At 37.3% G+C, this 21,065-nt stretch overlaps 1 protein-coding gene across 1 annotated transcript in view; it reads left to right on the top strand.

Annotated features, from left to right (window-relative positions):
- The window catches only part of dnah10 (dynein axonemal heavy chain 10), a 33,608-nt gene extending 26,077 nt beyond the window's left edge, over nt 1–7,531 (top strand). The window contains exons 64-79 of the mRNA XM_089130347.1: nt 503–732; nt 1,559–1,832; nt 2,040–2,144; nt 2,238–2,392; nt 2,487–2,641; nt 3,630–3,813; nt 3,934–4,134; nt 4,223–4,432; nt 4,519–4,614; nt 5,114–5,285; nt 5,367–5,498; nt 5,781–5,992; nt 6,139–6,306; nt 6,752–6,932; nt 7,019–7,164; nt 7,275–7,531. Of these exons, the coding sequence (XP_088986473.1) occupies nt 503–732; nt 1,559–1,832; nt 2,040–2,144; nt 2,238–2,392; nt 2,487–2,641; nt 3,630–3,813; nt 3,934–4,134; nt 4,223–4,432; nt 4,519–4,614; nt 5,114–5,285; nt 5,367–5,498; nt 5,781–5,992; nt 6,139–6,306; nt 6,752–6,932; nt 7,019–7,164; nt 7,275–7,421 (2,768 nt within the window). The 3' untranslated portion in view covers nt 7,422–7,531. The remainder of the gene's footprint in view (nt 1–502; nt 733–1,558; nt 1,833–2,039; nt 2,145–2,237; nt 2,393–2,486; nt 2,642–3,629; nt 3,814–3,933; nt 4,135–4,222; nt 4,433–4,518; nt 4,615–5,113; nt 5,286–5,366; nt 5,499–5,780; nt 5,993–6,138; nt 6,307–6,751; nt 6,933–7,018; nt 7,165–7,274) is intronic.
- Nucleotides 7,532–21,065: the final 13,534 nt, after the last annotated feature.

Genomic DNA, 21,065 nt, shown 5'->3' with positions numbered 1-21,065 from the left:
AAGAAATTCTCTGATGTTTGTATTAAAAAACAGGGACAATTCTTAAAGTCCCTGTGAAATCAAAATTGAACCTATTTACTTTGTTAGCGCATATTACTAGTCTTGTGGTGAACAATTAATCCCTGCAAGTAAATATATATATAAAAATGTTTTACCTTGGTAATCTTTAATCAAAATCTGAAAAGTTACTTCCGGTCTGGAACGGTTTCTTTTTCCGATGACGTAGGTTTCACAGTTTGGGTGGGGAAACGCTTAACCACTCCCCTCAAACCGTTAGTTTGCTATGAGCGAGAGATGGAGAGGAGGAGCGCTTGAGTAAAACCCTGCCCTCTGTTCAAAATTCCGTTTTACTTGGAAATACATCACAGCACTGGAGAAAAATCGTTTGCAACTTCCGGTTCACGAGGACTTTAAGAATCAAATAACACTTTTGTGTGAGTATGCATTTAATTTGAGATTTTACAGATTATCATGTAATCTTTCTGCTAAAACTGTTTTTCAGTAACCCTGAAGGGCCTGGAAGACCAGCTGCTGAGTGTTATCGTGGGATTTGAGCGGAAGGAACTGGAAGAGCAGAGAGAACGGCTTATTCAAGAGACTAGTGAGAACAAACGTTTGCTGAAAGACCTGGAGGATTCGCTGTTGAGAGAGTTGGCCACCTCCACTGGAAACATGCTGGATAATGTAGAACTGATACAAACTCTGGAGGAAACAAAGTCCAAAGCCAGCGAGGTCAGTTCATTGCACTCTACACACATGTATAATGGCCTACTAATTATTTCATAAATATTTTTCATAGAAACTCACTAACATTTAAAAGTTCAGGGTTGGTAAAATTTGAAGAGTTCAGATGCAAACCCCTCTAAATGCCATTTGAAATATTCTTCTTTAATGATGATTTTTTTTATCAAACTTGTATATTTAAGTTCAGTAATTTCACTTAAATAACAATTAATAGGTAATTATCATTGCCATTTAAGTGAAATTACTGAACTTAAATATACAAGTTTGCTAAAAATCATCATTAAAGAATAAAATTTCAAATGGCATTTAGAGGCTTTTGCATCTGAACTCTTCATTTGTTTTTTAAAGAAGTCTCTTATGCTCACCAAGGCAGCATTATGTGATCAAACATACAGTAAAAATTTTAATATTGCCAAATATGATTACAATTTAAAATGATATTCACATTTCATATTCAAATATTTTTAAATGCAGTATATTCATGTGATGGAAAAGCTGAATTTTACAGTATGCTGGTTTGGTGTTCAAGAAACATTTCTTATTATTATCAATGTTGAAAACAGTTGTGCTGCTTAATATCTGTGTGGTTATAATTTTCTTTACAGGATTCTTTGATGAATAAAAAGTTCAGAACAGAACAAACTGAATTTATTTGAAATACAGTTTTTTTGTTACAATGTAAAAGGCTTTACCGCCACTGAATAAAAGTATTATTGTTTTTATTTATTTTTTAAACATAACATTTTGATAGGCAGTGTACATACCGATTAATGAAACAGTTTATGATTTTACATTCATTATTTGACTCCAACAGGTGTCCGAGAAACTAAAGCTGGCAGAAAAGACGGCCATTGATATTGACAAACTGAGAGACGGCTACCGTCCGGCTGCCAAGCGTGGAGCCGTCCTGTTCTTTGTGCTGGCTGAGATGGCTCTGGTCAATAGCATGTATCAGTATTCACTTGCTTCCTTTTTAGAGGTGTTTGACCTCTCCCTGTCCAAGTCTCAACCCAACACAATCCTGCCCAACAGATTGAAGAATATCATGGACACACTTACACAGAATGTCTATAACTATGGCTGTACTGGTGAGCCTGCTAAACTTTTAAAGTTCATGGGAATTTTTAATGAACTCTTTTTCTTTGTAATTAGCTGCTAAACTTCATGCCAACAGATTAAGACATGTTTTAGTCCATGAACCTTAGCAGCTAGTGATGACAGGGAAAAGATTAGATGAAATCACTGTTGTTTCTTCAACAGATTCAAACCAAACTTCTTTTTGCTTTATTGTTTAGGTCTGTTTGAAAGGCACAAACTTCTCTTCTCCTTCAACTTGACTATTAAGATTGAGCAGGCAGATGGCCGAGCACCCCAGAGTGAACTTGAGTTCTTCCTGAAAGGTAGGAGCTTCAGGAATACTTGTCGCCTACTTTTTCTCTCTTTTGCAATATAAACATATGCACATACACACCCAATCTTCTTCCTCTCTCCAGGTAATCTCTCTCTGGAGAAGAGCAAACGTAAAAAGCCGTGCGACTGGCTGCCTGATCAGGGCTGGGAGGATGTAGTACGCCTTATGGAACTCTTTCCTAATGAATTTGGCTCTTTAGCTGATGATATAGAAAATAATCCTGAGGAATGGAAGGAAGTGAGTGGCAGGAATCATCAAACACACACCAGATGAACCTACGGTGAGATTCTATACATCACTCATGGAATCTGTCTATCTGTTTCTGACACAGTGGTATGACTTGGATGCTCCAGAGCAGGCTTCCTTTCCATTGAAGTACAAGGAAAGCCTCACTCCCTTCCAGAAGCTTCTGCTGATCCGTTGCTTCAGGCTGGACAGAGTCTATCGTGCCGTCAGTGATTACGTCACGCTTACCATGGGAGAGAAGTAAGAGGAAACTGAAAATCTCTTACGGATTTTATAAAATAGCAGCATATTATACACAGATCATGTAGTCACATTTATAATAAAAAATCAATTATAATTAAAAAAAATATTCTATGGATACCAATTCAAGTTAGCTAGGTAAACTTGATTTGGTGTATTTTTACTTTTGAAAAAATAACGTGGATTTAGAATTCCATTTTGGAAAAGACATGAACACATAAAACATTAGGGTTTTATTATAATAATTATATTTGATTAACATTTGTCCGAAAATTGCATTATGCAAATGTACATGCAAGTACTACAGAGGGAAAATGGTGGCTGGAATACACTTCACAACTTTTAAAATTCAAACATATGTATCGTACACTTGAATAACTGGGCATCCTACACTAAACTATGGAGGATTACACACAACCACACTTAAAAATTATTCCAAACACAACAAACTCTTGCAGAAATGTGCCATGAAAACACCATGGGTCACTGTGAAAAATTAGCGGTGAAAAGGCTTGGACACAGTTATTTTTTGGCTGACTTTATTGCATATGCATTTGTATTAGTTACCGTTTTAAATGCAATTTTTTTGGGAGGAAAGTATTTAAATGAATCATGCAATCATGCACATTTTTGGTATTGCCACTAAATGCTAATTTGCCCTGTTTAGTAAATCTGGGCATATGTGTTCTAAAAACGATTCAAAATATCAAACATGTTTTTTTTTTTTATCCTCTGACTGAATTGAATCATAATCTGTGTCCATCCAACTCAAACTTCCCAAAATCTATACACTGACTTTCAGAAACTATCATTGACTCCTCTACACTGCAAACCGAGACAAAAATGTGTTCAAATGTCGTGTTGCATATTCCGCCCTGAATGTTCATATAATAAAAGTCCAAGCTTTTTTAATGCCAGACAATCCGAAACAATGGCATTTGTCGAGAGGGTGAAGTTCTAACTTTCTCTTTGTCACTTTTTCACTCAGATACGTACAGCCCCCCGTGATCAGTTTTGAAGCCATCTTTGACCAGAGCTCCCCAAACTCCCCCATTGTGTTTATTCTGAGTCCGGGCTCAGAACCAGCCAATGATCTGATGAAATTAGCCAAACGCTCTGGCTTTGGGACCAACAGACTCAAATTTCTTGCCATGGGGCAGGGACAGGAGAAGGTAGAGTCTGCATCTGGATTGCATCTTGACCACCACCAATATTGTAACGGACATATTTGGGAAATCTACCCTTGACAAAACAGTCTGTAAAAAGGTACAAATATGAAATTTCTATTTCAGGTTGCATTGCAGCTGTTGGAAACCGCAGTTGCACGAGGCCAGTGGCTGATGCTACAAAACTGTCACCTGTTAGTGAAATGGTTGAAGGATCTAGAGAAAGCACTGGAAAGAATCACTAAACCCCACCCAGACTTCCGCTTGTGGCTCACTACAGATCCCATTAAAGACTTCCCCATCGGCATCCTGCAGAAATCCCTCAAGGTCAGGGCACATGTAATGCGTGAATATATTAATGTGTGAATATTAATTTCCATGTTAACTATTGTTTTTTTCTCATGTTTACCTGCAGGTTGTAACAGAACCTCCAAATGGGCTGAAGCTGAACATGAGGGCGACATATTTTAAGATCCCTCATGATAAGCTCATGGGCTGCGCTCACCCTGCCTTTCGCAGTCTGGTTTATGTGCTGGCCTTCTTCCATGCTGTGGTACAGGAAAGACGCAAGTATGGCAAGATCGGCTGGAATGTCCCTTATGATTTCAATGAGTCCGACTTCCTGGTAAGTTTGCTCTAAAGGTCCTTAAAGGTCGTGCTCAGATAGTATTGTCAAGTGTCTGAGACTTACGTAGTTTCATTGTCTCTCAGGTTTGTATGGAAATCTTGGACACCTACCTGACCAAAGCCCAAACTCAAGGAGACGCCGCAATACCATGGGCAAGTCTCAAATACCTAATTGGAGAGGTAAATATCAAATTAAGTTAATCTTGTCTTTTTATAGGCTGACTGATGAAAAGGATCAAAAGTAACAGTGAAGACATTTATAAAGTTACACAAGATTTCTATTGAAAAGATGCCGTTCCTTTGAACTTTTTATTCAAGGACTCCTGAAAAAAATGATCATAGTTTCCATTAAAAGAGCAACATGACTGTTTTCAACGATACAAAAATAAGAAGTTTCTTGACCACCAATAAGCATATTTCAATGATTTCTGAAGGATCATGTGACAGTTAAGACTGGAGAAATGGTTGCTGAAAATTCAGCTTTGTCATTACAAGAATAAATTACTTTTTAAAATATATGACAATAAAAAAATAGTTATTTAAAATTGTCATAATATTTCACAACTGTATTTTGATCAAATAAATGCAGTCTGGATGAGCATAAGAGACTTATTTTAAAAAACATAATATGTATACACTGTATACTGTGTATATATATAATTCCAAATGCATCTTGCAGGTGATGTATGGTGGCAGGGCTATTGACAGCTTTGATCGTAGGATCCTCACAGTTTACATGGATGAGTATCTGGGTGATTTCATCTTTGACAAATTCCAGCCTTTTCACTTCTTTCACAATAAAGATGTGGACTACAAGATCCCACCACACGGACCCAAGCAGGTTTATGTTGGTATGTTGCAGCTTAGAATTCAGCATCAGAAAGATTCTGGTTTGAATGTGACTGACACTCAAACTCTCCATTTTTTTGCAGATGAGATAGAGTCGCTGCCTCTTGCTAACACGGCAGATGTGTTTGGTTTGCACCCTAATGCTGAGATCGGATACTACACACAGGCTGCCCGAGACATGTGGACTCACCTCATTGAGCTACAACCACAGACAGGTACCTGATTTATAGTACTTTACATTACTGAAATATAGGGATGGCCTGAGTCAATCTCAAGGATTGATATTAGAGCAGATTAAGCATTTTTTTAAAACTGGACGGTTGCCTGATCCTTTATTTACGTCAGCTGGCATGCAGGTGTCATGCAGTAGGTGGCGGTATGCACCTTCAAGTGCATTAAGTTCAACCGGCATTAAAGGGACAATATATATATATATATATATATATATATATATATATATATAATATAATACAATTACTCCCATGTATGATCTTAAGGTGACTCTGGCAGTGGCATCAGTAGAGATGAGTACATCAGCCAGGTGGCACGGGACATTCAGAGCAAACTGCCCGAAGCGTTTGACCTGGACGTGATCCGCAAGAAGTCGGGGCTGGAGATCTCCCCCACGACTGTAGTACTACTACAAGAGCTGGAGCGCTTCAACAAACTTACTATCAGGATGAGACGTTCTCTGGCTGAACTACAGCGAGTGAGTGACATATAGACGAAGAAATAAAATCATCAAAAACTATCACAGCTAACAATTAATACAACTGTTTATAATATAATTTGATCGTTCATAAAATATGAAAAAAGTAGGTTTCTCAGTAGACCATATGTGCTTTTTGTCTAAAGGCCCTGGCTGGTGAGGTGGGAATGAGCAGCGAGTTAGATGAGGTGGCGAGAGCTCTTTTTAATGGGCATATTCCTGTTATCTGGAGGAAACTGGCACCAGATACTCTAAAATCTCTTGGGAACTGGATGATCCACTTCAAGAGACGACATGAACAGTACAGCTCATGGGTGAGAATCAAATATCACACCACAGAGAAACATCAGTCTCATGCTCACCAAGGCTACCTTTATTTGATCAAAAATACAATCTAAACTGTAAAAAACTGTTTTTCTTTTAATATATATGCATGTATATCTTTTTTTATATACTTTCGATCAAGTTAATGTATCCTTACTGGAAAAAAAAAATAATTTGCAATGTTTGAATAGCAGATGTGTTACCTCTAAAACATTTTTTTTTACATTTTAAATATATTTTCAAGAACTTTAAATATGTCTTATTCATTTAATGTCATGTTTTTTCAAACTTCCTGTGCCAAATTTTCAGTGTGGACTTTTGAACTCCGCTATATGTTTATTATGTCTACTATCTCAGCTCCTGTAAATCAACTTTTAATTGAATTGATCAAATGTGCTACTAAATAAATAAATACGGTTGATCTCATTTATGTAGGTGGATGAGGGAGAGCCCTACGTGATGTGGTTGTCAGGCTTGCATATCCCGGAATCGTACCTGACAGCACTGGTCCAGGCCACCTGCAGGAAGAACGGCTGGCCTCTGGATCACTCCACTCTCTACACACAGGTTACACACTACAGGAGTGAGGACGAGGTCAAAGAGAGGCCAGGACAGGGTGAGAACACACAACATCCTGCACTTAAAAAAAAAATGAACATGAGGACATTGAGACTCAAACACATGTTCTTTGTTTTCTGTCAGGATGTTATGTATCAGGACTGTATCTGGAGGGAGCAGACTGGGACATTGAACAGGGCTGTCTGGTGCGCAGCAAGCCCAGAGTTCTAGTGTCTCAACTTCCCATTCTCAAAATCATTCCCATTGAAGCACGCCGCCTTAAACTCCAGGCAAGACCGGCTCTTTTTTTTTTTTTTTTAATCAGGTGTTCAGTTCATGACATCTCAGAATATCTGTCTGGAAATCTGTAAGTAAAGTGTATCTTTGGCTTATTTTGCAGAACACCCTGAAGACTCCAGTCTACACCACCTCAATGAGGAGGAATGCTATGGGTGTTGGACTGGTGTTTGAGGCAGATCTTTTCACCACCAAGCACATTTCTCACTGGGTACTGCAGGGAGTGTGTCTGTGCCTCAATGCTGACTGAGACTCTAACTGTTATGAAATTCAACTATTTATTAGAGGAACGTAAAATATATTAGTAACTCTTTTTGTTTGTCACCAATGATTTTTATTACAAATTCAAAACACCTCTAACGCTGTCAAAGTGTTTTCTGTTTCACCACTGGGTGGCAGCACACCAATTATTGCTGCTAGAACCTGTTGTGTTCAGTCTTTGAGAAGAGATCTCAAACTAGTTGATTTCACAAAAATGTTAAAAAAAATAATAATTTTCTGCTTGCTTAAATGCACTCTTAACAAGCAGAAAAACTTTTATATAAAAAATTTAGATTCATCTGCTCAAAGCAACTATAACAACAACAACAACTATTTATTGTTATAAAACCTGCCACAAAATTCATTATTGACAGCACAATATATTTTCCATGAATAACTGAACCCGTTTTGTCATTGTTAAATAAAACTATCAAAAATTGTTTTGATATAAAGTTGAAATAAAAGCTAAATAGCTAAAGCATTGAAAATTCTCATTTCCACCTTCTGGGCAATATCAATGCTCTATTAATGTAAAGATGTTATGAATATGCCTGGAAAAGAACATGTGTTTATATCGTCCTAAGACTCTCCAAGGATCAGAGATGGAGAATTACAGAGATTAGTTGACTCTATGAGTCAGAAAGCCTACCAAAAAAAACAAAAACAAAAACCTATATCACCACCACATGTTGTTTGTGAGGGTTTCAAGGAAAATCCTCCTGGCTCATCCAAAAACAAACTCCAGCATATTCAGTTGTCAGAAACAACTGGAACTTTAGTCAGGGATTCTATGGTCAGATAAAACTAAAATGATATTTTTGGCAGCAAACACACCAGATGGGTTTGGTGCAAACTGGGATAAAAAGTACCCCATTCCCATGGTTAAATATACTGATGGGTCTGTAATGTTTAGACACATGGCATCATGAATTCTAGCAAAAACCAACTTTAAAAAAAATTATAAAATCTAAACCTGATGGCCTCTGCTAGAAACCTTATAATGGGCCATGGTTGGATCTTCCATCAGGACAACGATCCAAAATCAACTCAAAACTGTGTCACTGAGCACAAAATGAAGCTTCTGCCATGGCCGTCCCAGTCCACTGACCTGAACCCTGTTGAAAATGAGTGGGGTGAACTGAAGAGAAGCGCCAGCATGAAGGAATGGTCTCTCTCTGATCTCTTGTCAGGTGTTCTCCAAACTCATCAGGAATTTTAGAAGAAATGTTGTTATCTTGGCAAAAGGAGGTTGTGAAAAGTACTTAATAAAAGGGTGCCAATAATTATGGCCAATGTGTATTGGAGAAAAAACATTTATCTCATAATGTGATCCCTGATTTCAGATTTCAGCGTCTGAACAGTGGAACAGACGAGGAAGTCAATAAACATATGTCTTCCATGTCATATTAGACTTTCTCTGATATATCTAATCAGCATATGTCTTCCATATATCTAATCTGTTCCTCTGTTCAGACACTTGGGGGCGCTCTGGCCACAAACAGGCTGATTTCACTCATCATAGTAAGAGCCAAGGAACTGTTTTATTTTATTTTACTTGGTTAGAAATTTTGAGGCGAGCATATTATGTCTATGTGAGACACTGGGTCTGTAAATAGATTTTGTAAAAATAACACTAAAACTAAAATTAGGTGTGGAATCAGAGGCCAGATCGTTTTTTTTTTCAGTGACATTAATCAGATATCCTCAGGACCCAGCACTGCATCAGACAGGAGGACTGCATCACATCGTCAGGTTTATATATATACATCAACCAGCAGGGACTGACCATCGAAACCTTAACTTCATTGTCTTAATCCCCCTTTAATTTAGACATACTATTCCAAAAAATAACACGAATACTGAGAGCATACTCTCTTAGCTGTCTTAGCCACACTTTGCTCTAGTGACAACATCAGACAGCATCAGGTGTGAAATCTTTAGACAGGCCAGATAGTTTTTTTCTGTGACATTAATCAGATTTATCCTGAGGCTGTTCTCTTGCTCCCTGGACCCAGCACTGCATCAGACAGGAGGACTGCATCATCATGGAACCAGAGCTCACTGTTGAGAGCTGAACTTAGACTAAATTAAATAAGCAGAACTATACCAATTTCAATATCATTTTCAGCAAATGATGCATGCTTGCTGGTGACGCTTCCATCAAACTGCATTGGCAATGGCAACAACAATTCAAAGGATTCATTTAGGAAAAAGAACTAAAATGCCCTCTTCTGTTATTGTACGTCACACGCGTCACACACATGACCACGTGTGACGTAGCTCTACGCTATCACACTACGTTAATTGACTAGAGGCTCAAAGAGAAGGAAGTGAATAGTTGAAATAAAGTCGTTGTTTTTGTTTGTTTTTGCGCACAAAAAGTATTCTCGTTGCTTAATAAAGTTAAGATTGAGCCACTGTAGTCACTTGGACTATTTTAACGATGTCTTTAATAACTTTTCGAGGCCGGCAAGTTTCAATTCCTCAAGAAGCCTATGGACTAGTATGGAGGAATGATCCAGCTCTCAGATTTCATCAAAAATATCTTCAGTTGTGTTCCGAAGATGAACGAAGGTCTTACGGGGTTGGAACAACATGAGGGTGAGTACTGACAGAATTTTCATTTTTGAGTTAACTTAAGGAGTGAGTGGTGTGCGTATGGTTTATGGATCGAAAGTAATGTGACTTGTATTTGTTATTTTGGTGTTTAAATTTGTATTTTTCTTTTGAGTTGAAATACAATTTGATTGTATTTTCTGATGATGTGATGTATTTTTCTTTTTTTGTTTACTTGTGATTAATTTGTAATTTTTGTTGGATTGGCTAAGAGTGCTGACTGCTCCAGGTCCAAACTAACATACCCTTGTTCACTGAGTGATTTGATTCTTTGAATTTGTTTGTCACTGAAATGCACGTGTGCTTGTGGTGAAATGAGTAATAAACATACGGTTGAGGACTAGTGCTTGTAGTGAAGTCCAATTGAGTAGGTTTGTTATCTCTGTTTGCCATCTGACCTGTCGCCTTGGATTGCCTGATTGGTTTTGTTTATGCTATTTATTTTGTTTATGTTTTATATGTGTGTATCGAACTGTGTGTGTGTGTGTGTGTGGAGCTTTGATTTTAGTATAGTAAACTATTCTTTTTTACAAGTTCACGTCTCTGCTCTGTCTTGTGGAAACGAACCTGTTTCCTTATTTTACCATTATTTCCCTGGGTGAAATTCCCAGGGTGGCATAGTCGGTGCTGTAATTATAGTTGAGTCCATAGCAACGAAACCCATTCTTTAGGTGCCACACAAGCTAAAACCTCTGTGCCTGTTGCCACCAAGTCTTGCTGCATGTCTTTTGCAGTCACTCAAGGTTTTTTTTTAACCTGCCTTCTCAGATGCTTGCAGCCATTTATGGCTTCCCTTTTCTGTCCCGTCCAGGTAGTGTAACCATTGTTCTTTTAACTTTGAACTCGCGAAATATGCTGCCAAAGTTGTCTCCAGGAACATTTAGTGCCTTCGCTATCTTTTTGTACCCTTTTCCTGTCAGGGTTCTTCTGTCTGGTTTATAGTATATCTTGGTTTGGTGACAGAGCTCTGACACTCCTGGTTTGTCATACCTGGTATAGTCTGGTTTGCACATGGCTTGCCATGTGCTCTCCTGTCAATTGTCTAGCCCCTCCCATCTTGTTATCTGATTATTGGTTCATTTGCCCCACCTACCAGTTTTTGTTTAGTTTTTTATTACAAATTCAATATCCTTATTTCTGCACATGAATCCTCGCTTCACTGTTTCACCATTCGGTGACAGTTTCTGTTTGTGATGGGCGATGATATCTCCTCTTTTTGGACCATTCTTTTGACATTAACTTTTCCAACGTGCAGTCAAACGTGACACTCAACAAACCTAGCCAGTTCAGATATATCATGTGTTCTAGTTCAAGCACACCTAATGAAGCCTTTGATAGACAACACCTGTTTTGCAGAGTTGTACTGTGAGGGATTCTATTCAGGGGGGTTGAATAATTTTGAGACTACAGAAGTCATTACATTTAAAAGTTGCATTTTCAGTTGAATTTGGGGAAACTTGAAACATTTGTTGTGTTGAGCCATTTCAATTACTGTTGTTTGATTTGTTCATTGCAAATAGCTGAAAGTAAACATGATTTGCAATGGGGGTTGAATCATTTTCTGTCTATTTTTGCTTCCAAACAAAAATAGTTTTAAACAAACGAGCAACACAAAGTAGTGACGGATCATTCCTGAATTATAAATTATTGAATTTATTTGTCAGTATAAGTCAAGTAAGTATAATTTTAAGTATATTACTAAGAAATGCAGAAAATGCGGATTGAAACTTTGTGTACTTTCTTATTTTTATTTTTATTTTAAATAACTATAGCACACTTGAATAAACTTTTTTACTGTAAAATTTTCCCAGTGTCTGAGTCTTCAGGTTTGATTGACTTTTGAGCTGATTAGTATGGAAGCACCTCTCCTTCCTTTGTCCCTTTCACCTCAAGCCATCTTCAAGATTAACAACCTGCTGGCAACATATTCAAAGTCACAGCCCAGAGCTCCACTTAAAGTCATAATCTAATCAGATACGAGACCCTGCCAGACCTCAAAAGCCTTTTAAAAGGGAGAATAACAGTTCAGCAGTTGTGTGGAAGTGAGTAGAGAAGTCGTGGGCTTGGTTAATGGGACATTTTAAATAAGGTCTCTAAAGATATAATTTTGGTATCCTTCAGGGCAATGGTTTATAGCCTTTTTAAAGATTTAGTTCACCCAACAATGAAAATGATGTCATTAATGACTCATGTCTCGTTCCAAGTCCGTAAGACCTTCATCTTCGGATCACAATTTAAGGTACTTTGGATTTAGTCCAAGAGCTTTCTGTCCCTCTATTAAAAATTTATATACGGTATACTGTCCTTGTCCAGAAAGGAAATAAAGACATCATCAAAGTAGCTTATGTGACATCAGTGGGTTAGTTAGAATGTTTTGAAGCATTGAAAATACATTTTGGTTCAAAAATAACAAAAACTACGACTTTATTCAGCATTCTGTTGCGGTTCTGTTGTCAAGCCGCGTTCAGTGACGCTGGTGAAGTGTATCTGGTATGCCTGAGCTTCGTTTACAGTCTGAGGGAGACGCAAGCTGTAAACAAAACAATCTTCGCAAACATGTCTAATGATTTTGACATAGAGGAAGACTTGCATTTTTTTGCCCAGCCATATTTATTTGTACCTGAATACACGGACGCACCGGAGTCTTGCGTCATATACGGACTCGTGAACGCGGATTGACAACAGGAGGTCTTATGGGCTTGGAACGACTTGAGGGTCATTAATGACATAGTATTTTTGGAAAACTTGCAAAAAATAACCCGTTAAGAGGTCTCAGAGATCTGTGTGTGGACTGAAAGGCTGAAGCTTTAGAAAGAAGAGTTGAAGTTGGCACAAGAACAGCCGCACTGCAGCCAATGAGACGAGAGCCTGAAGAATCTTTACTGCGAGCTGTCTGGCAACAAAAGTGTGGGGCTTTGAAAGGCAAATAAATCTGTTGCACACATTCCCTGTTTGTCAGTAGAAAAGATTTGTGGCTTACGTCCTCAAACCAAGTACTATTTTTGAAGAGCTGGAGAGAACATGAAGTCCCATAAATAAAAATACAGTGGAACAGCACATTCTCTTTTCAGCATCTCACAACGATCAGTGTTTTAAAAGACACAATGGACAATTTTTTTTTATTGCAGTATACCAGTATGCACAGCACACCATTCTTTTTTTAAATTGATGTGCTCTCGTTATCTTTAATCAAAATACTCTTCTCTTCACTGATGTGTTTACAACCTGTCACTCACATGAGATCACGGCAATAGCAAATTGCCGCATCAAACACGGCATCCGTTTCAATCCATTCCATTGTCAAAATCAAGTCCCTCCCTAATTTTTTTTTTGCTTGAGAAGCCATTTTACTCAAATATACTTTACAATAGAGAAAAAAAGACGATTACAACTTCAGTTTCATTATGTTTTTAAGTTAACATGTTAAGTTTGAACTTTTAAAAAAGCTGAGAGATATGTTCTCTTCAATTCTGTTACACGCCTGCATTTGAATCTGAATGTATTTTGCAACCATTAAAAAAGTGCACTCTATTAAGTATGAATATGGGTAATATGAATATGAAATTCTGACACACTACATTCGCCATGCTGTTTCTTTCAAGTGACCGACCAGAGTGACCGACCATTCATAAATCCTCTCCCGTGGCCTCAATGAATAGTAAAGTGGCCATCGAATGCGCGGAATCTCGGCAGAAGTAGTAGGCCATCCAATGAGTCTATACCGCAAATTAAGCGATTTCGGACACAGTGTATGATTCTATCCAGTAGGACCATTTTAAATTTTCAAGGACTTGAAAGTCTGCTATTAGGCTCCTCAGTCATATGATGTCAAGTTTTTCTCCATTTTCCACTCAAAAGAGATGGTCTGTATTCGCATGTAATTGTCTGTCGAGATTTCATTTATCATCACCTTTGGGATGTAAGACTTGTAAGAGCATGTCTTTCCAACTCCTTCCACCTTTTATACAAAGCCGTCTTTTCAGTCCTGTAGTCAGGAGGGTCAGCTTTCTTTTCCAAGATGCATTTTGGCATGGAGCTACTTGATGTCCACCAATCCAAGAAATAATACTGACATCAAAATGACTAGAGAAAAACACCAGAGCAGGAAAAGAAAGAAACTGGGGGTTCTTTTCAGAAAAACAAACAAAAACATTTTGACATTTTTAAGTTTGCTTAATTTAAACTGGGTAAATATAATTATGAAAGGTCTCCAATTTGGCACAGTTCCAGCAAAAGATGGGTCTAGTCCATGTCTTTGGTTGTGAATTGAGTGCAACATGACTGAAATCCTCACCCTTGAGTGAGGTAGAGAAAAACAGTTATACAGATCAATATATTCCAAAAACGTGACATGATGAACCAGATCAATGACAGATATTTCGATTTACCCAAATGAGGAGGAAATTCTTAAATGCTTGGGATTGTGGAAAAAGAGGCATGACATTTTGGCTCTCAGACCAATACGAACTGAACTGCACAAAAGAATAAACATAGTTAATTGCACACAGGCAGGGCATTTCATGGTGCCTCTTCAGTATCTGATCAGTTATATAAGCGATTCCTTCTGCATCCTATACCTTTAAAAAAAAAAATAATACAAGCATGAGCAGTTAATTCGTTCTGTGCTTAGTCAAAACTGGATCATCTCCAGCCTCTGCTGAATGTCATACGCCTGCATCAGGGTCAATCGATCTCCTGGTCCTCGCATAAAGACGGCACATGTTGCCCATGCAGGATCAATGGAACAAGTGATTCAGAAAAAGGAAATCAAAATTTATTGATTTTTGACATGACTATAGTAATGAGAGACTGTTTTATGCAATTATGCTTTCCTTTTGGTTTTGTTGTGTATTTCATCTTTATCATTAAATAAGGGTGTTCTTGCTTTCAACAAGTCCATAAATTAACTTTATGAAACATTTTTATATTTCACTACCCTGAGCAATAAATGTTATTTAGTAGCAGAAATCACAGGGTGAAATTGCTAAGATTATCTTTTCCAGGCTCTGTTGCCTTGAATATTTATTTAGGAAACACAAAACAGAGTGATCAACTAGTTTGTATTAAAGGGGTGGTAAAATGCCATTTTCACAAGATGTAAAATAAATCTCTGATGTCTCCAGAGAGTGTGTGTGAAGTTTTAGCACAAAATACTCCACAGATATTTGTATACAGCATGTTAAAGTTGTCCCTTTTTTAGGATTTGCAAAAACGCACCGTTTTGTGTTGGCCCTTTAAATGCAAATGAGCTGCTGCAGAGGGCGGGGTTTCAAAAGCCTGTGTGTGTGCACGCGTGTTGGTGATGTCACTAACCCAGGCGGAAGCTTGTGTAGTTCCTACCAGCCATTTGTTGTATAGTCCTTAAAAAACTATTTCTTTAAAAGCAAATATCTTCCTTTGCTTTGAACTTTGAGCGTTGTAACTTAATGTTGTTTATGCTCAAACAGCAACATTTCACACTAACTAAAGTTAGAAAAGTGAAATCATAATAATAGGCTATGTAAAACATTTTAAACAAGATTTGTTTAGAATAGAATTTATGATGCTTAGGACCCCCAAATATGATGACCCCCTTGCGAAGGACCCGTTTCAAGGCAGATATATATTTTCATTGTGAAGACCTTATGTAAAGACCTCTATTAAGTTAAGCGCTGTATATTTTTGTAATACTATTTTTCTTTTCAGTGTCCAATCATCTTTATCCCAGCACCATTTTGACAGGGGATGTCAAGCTCAACACATGACTGTTTCTTTTTCTTCTTTTTTTTTTTTTTTTTTTTGTTACCATCAAGAACACAACTTTTGTTATTTATATCAGGAGTAACTTCTTTAAAATTGTGGATGAAACTGTTTTAGAAACTGAATAAAACTTTCTTTAATGTGAAATGGTCAATATATGGTCAAATATAAATCTAGACCCGAACAAAGTTTTTCTTTTTTTTTTTCTGCTGTAAATTCAGTTTATCTCCCAAAGGATTATACTCCTTGTTTTTAAATCTCCTATTTGAAAATCTCTAGCCACTCCAAGGAAGTGCTATTTATTCAAATGTGGATGTAAGTGTCTCACACTTATGTTCTTAGTTTGTACTTTTATAATTTACATAAATCCAATAAAAGTTCTAGTTTATAATGTGAAGGATATTTCAGCCTTGTTAAACAAGCAGGTCGCCTGCCCTAGATGAAAAAAGGGCCAAGACATGCTGTTGGACACACTGAAGGATTCTGGATGAGTAATTACCGGCACCTGCACCTGCTGTGTGACCCATATCACGGGGAATAGGCAGCACAGGGACAGAGGAGGAGGTGACGAGTAATTAAAGTGGCCTATGGAGGGATTACAACAGACAGGCTTGGGTAAATGACAGCTGGGCCTGACGTGTTTACCCAGCGCTGGGCCCCCTTCTGACGTACAGGTGGCACAGAGGGTGGAGAAAAGTGAAAACGAGGACCTAAATTGAGTTTTCCTTATGGATCTTCCCTATCTTACCCTTTTCCTCCAAGGGAACTGGAGCTTGTCCTCCAACTGAGCTCTAACAGGAACAGTTCTGCCAAACAGTTCTGACCTGATTGGTTGTGTCTAGAATTGAAGTTACATTTACAAGAAGATGTTGATAGCTCCTGTTATCATTATGAAACCTAAAGTAAATATTGCCAAATTATCACCATTATCACCACTATGCTTGGACTTTTAATGACAATTTGTTAGGGGTTTATTTTCTAATATTTTTTTGGGAAAAATGCATTTAAAAATTACTGCATTTATTTAAACAAAAACACAATAATACAGTATTTTATTTCAGAAGTTTTACCTTTCACTAAACATATTTAGATATACGGGAAATCGCAAGACTATTTTGATATATCTAAATATGTTTAGTGAAAGGTAAAACTTCCGAAATCTCCATGTAAACAGTACGTGACCACTTCCAGCGTAACATTGGAAACGGTTCGGTTCAGTTGGACATCCGATTCAGATCAGTTCGACATAGCTGTTAACAAGAGGTAAAATATAAATACTGTTCGTTTTCTGACACAAATCGCTCATTTCGTGTCTTAGGCCATCAATGTGTACTTACATTCACGAGTCATTAAATCATGTTTACTTTGGACTTCTCTGTGCATGCTCTTTGAGGTGGACCCCCTAAACCTGCATTATATGACTGACAGACAACACCGATTTGACCAAAAAAATGTCAAAATTGAAAATACTGTGGAAACAAAGACACCTACATCTTGGATGCCCTTGAGGTAAGCTAAAACATATATCAAAAATTCATTTCAAAGTGAACTATCCCTTTAAGTAGAAAGTTGTGACGTCAGTCAGGGGATAATTTTGCTTGCAGAGGTTGCATTTTGGTTGGAAATGAAAGTCGAGTTGACGTCAGAACCTGGTGGCAGATTGACAGCAGAACCCGACTGATGTTGGTTTCTGACGTCAACCCAATTTTCATTTTCAACCACAATACAACATCTTTAACGGATGTTAACGTCAATCTGATGTTGGATTCTGACGTCAACCTGGTTTTTAATTTTCAACGTTGGTTTTGGTCTTCTAAATGCAAATTCTGTCATTGTTTTGGAGCACAATAGCTTATAGATAACAGCAAGGCTAACATATTATATTAAAAGCCAAAAAACTTCGGGAACTATTTGAGAAAGTTTTTGAGCAGAAAATCCATTTATTATCATTTATATTTATTTATAGGATCATGCGACTGAAGACTGGAGTACTGCTGAAAATTGCAGAACATTATATTTAAAATAACTATTTTCATTGAAAAGCTATTTTATATTTTAAATGACATTTTTTTAATAAATAAATGCAGCCTTGGTGTGCATAAGAGACTTCTTTAAAGGACATTAAAAAACCATTCTTGATGCTAAATATTTTTTGATAACCCAACAGGTATGCAAATATACAATAATGCAGAAATGTAAAACTATGACAACAAATAAGAAATGCATTCCGTTTCCTCTAACCTGAGCAGTATGCAATTAAAAAGAGTGGCCTGACCTCTTGCAGCCCTCCTATTGCTTCTCAGGGGGAGACAGCCGGATCAATCCACATTTCCAGCTCTGGGAAGAGGTCGCAGGTAATAATAGCACATACAAGCTTGCTATTTATATGCACTGATGTTTTGGTGCGAAGGTGGGCAGACAGGGATTAATCTCCTGATGTGCGTCACCAATTACCCAGACCTCTAAAACAGCTCATAAATGTGAAAATCCACATGACACCAAGTCATCCTATGGTGCCTAGACCTGAGCTAACATTACTGTTACCAATGATAAAACATCAGCTTCCTCTCAGACGATGAGTCAATGCTGGAGGTTTGGCCCGAGGGTGACTGTTTCAAAAGAACTATAGAATGCAAAATTGGACTCACCGCTGATACATTTCAGAGATCCCAACTTGCTATTGCTATTTTTAAACATGATCACTTTCTAAAGACTCTATTCAAGGTCCTCTTATGAATAAGCATCATTGAGAACGTATTTAAACCTTTGAAGTACGCACCAAGAAAAAAAGTGATGGAATTTTTTTTGTTTGCATTTCTTATCTTCTTATGTCGCTAGTAACCACACTTAATGTATTTTTTTTTTTCAACACATCCCATATTTTTTTTTTTAACAACGGCCTCTACCAAATGGTTGAGGTGCACTTAATGGTACCGGAATTCATACACATACTTTGCCATACTTTTTCAGTGCCCATCATATTATGATCAAAACCTTTTCTAATCTTGACAAAACACATTGTCAGAAAGAGTCTCTCAAGGTTCCATATTTTGTAACAGAAGTGATATTTGGACAGAAATGTATTAATTTGTTACAGCAGAATGCATACAATTAAATTCAATGCAATTTATGTCATTTTTGGTATTACGCCTAAACAAAATCTCATGAGAACTTCAATTTTTGTGATATCAACTTCAAATTTGGAACACAACTTGGTTAGATATATGGTTTTTTTTTTTTTGATATTATAGTAATTTTATAGGAAAAAATATTTTGTAAAATATATATTTTATATAAAAGAAAAACAAATATTTAGTACAGTATATTTGATTTAATGTAAATTTAAAACTTCCATACTTTTATTTTTTTGAAGTGTTTTTACTTCAGAAATAATCTGCTGAGTGTTTTCTTTAAAACAAGACTAAACTTGGTCTTTATTCCAAAGCATACTTGAATTACAACCAAGTTTTTAATAGTGGATTGTAATGTCTATTTTCAAAAAAGGGGGTGACAATTAACCGTTATGTGCCAATCAACCGTTTGGTTGAGCATGTTTTTGAAAAATTATTAAAAATATACTAAAGTTTTTTCATAGCACCAAAAAAAAAAAATATGTAAAAAAAATAAAAAAAAAAAAAGCTTAGCTTTTGCTTAGCTTGCAAAATTTCACCCAAAACAGTTCACATGGCTGGGGTGATTTATTTGTTTCTGACATTCATGTTAGAAGACGTGTTGTGACAAGTGCTGACTGACACTGAAATCTAGTGAAATTTTTGGTATAATATACCTCAACCAGATGATAGAGATGGCTCAATCAGTTTGAGTTAAGTTAGGTACTCCTCACAATAAAATATAGTGACTCAAAATGTGCTCAACCGTTTGGTTTCGAAGTCACTTAAAGGGTTAAATTAAAGCTACCATCACTTGTAGGGTTGGGTATCGTTTGAATTTGAACGATTCTGATTCCGATTCCGATTCCTTGTTTCGATTCCGGTTCCTAACGATTCTCGATTCCGATTCTTTTAAGAGGCAGGGTAAAAAAAGTTTAGCTAACCTTGCTAACCAACGGTCTTTCTGAAGGAAATAATCCTTTCTGAAGGAAATACTCCTTTTGTCACAAATTTAGCATTTTGCCGAGATTTCGTTATTTTTAGAAAAGTGAAGCCACACTTTGGATCGCCGACATAAGCTACTCATGTTCGACTCGCGTGGTTATGCCAACACTTCCGGTAGACGCTCGTTGGTGGTGTTCAGCGGTTTCTTCTTCCGCTCGGCGGACTGTGAATATTGAAACTAGGAATCGAAATTTTAACTTTTGAACTATTCCGGGAAAAACGAAAAGTTAGTCTCGGTTCCAATCGATACTCGATTCTCGATACCCAACCCTAATCACTTGTGCACCTCTCGAGTTGGGAATTCAAAAAGACCACATGGTTCTTTCCGTACTGAGATGTGACACTGCCATACAAGTTAAGACACGGTTCACTTCTGACCCTGAGATAAGTGGGAGGAGGTGTTAAAACACCTCTCAGTGGCCTGGTTGTTTCTCATCAGCATTTCTGAGAAACGTGACTGCACAACAGATCTGTGTGTGGACTGTTATAAATATGAGGGGGATATGAAGTTTGAGAATCTATGTGGTCCTTTCTCAAAGTTTTCACCACATGAATATGGTCTGCTTGTCCTTTAAAAAGAAAAGTAACTCAAAATTCTGTCATCATTTTCTAATCCAAGGAAGGAAGGAAGGAAGGAGGAAGGAGGAAGGAAGGAAGGAAGGAAGGTTTTAAACCATAGCAAAAGAACCGGGCAAACACCTTCACTGTTGACTTTTCTTACGTCTGCTGTTATTTGAATAAACTGCTTTTGGGTTCTCCAAACTTGCCTTCAGTGGATCTTTCATTAGAGCTTACATGATGGAATATCCTACAATGGCAAAGACGACATGTTACCAAATTCAAGGTTATTTTGGCTAGAAGGGTCTATGGTTAACCGAGACGTCGATGAAGTGATGGCTATAGCTTGCTGAGTTGGAGTACCAGCCAAGGTTATTATACTCTAACATTTATATATTCGCTTTTTTAGAAAAACTTCTAAACACAAACTTGAGTGCACAAAAGCTTTCAATTTCTGCCTTCTCATAACCACCCACAGGCCAAATGAAACTGCCAAGATGGCCGTAAGCTTTAATCTCATTCATATGGCTTTTTTCCTCCCTCACCTGTTATTCTGCCAGTCTCCTGGAGATATTTAGGTCAATCAGCTACCATGGGATTTCTGT

This window comes from Pimephales promelas, chromosome 4 (assembly GCF_988280905.1).
Source record: "Pimephales promelas chromosome 4, fPimPro1.hap1.1, whole genome shotgun sequence".
Classification (NCBI taxonomy): domain Eukaryota; kingdom Metazoa; phylum Chordata; class Actinopteri; order Cypriniformes; family Leuciscidae; genus Pimephales; species Pimephales promelas.
This window is presented reverse-complemented; position numbering and strand designations above follow the sequence as displayed.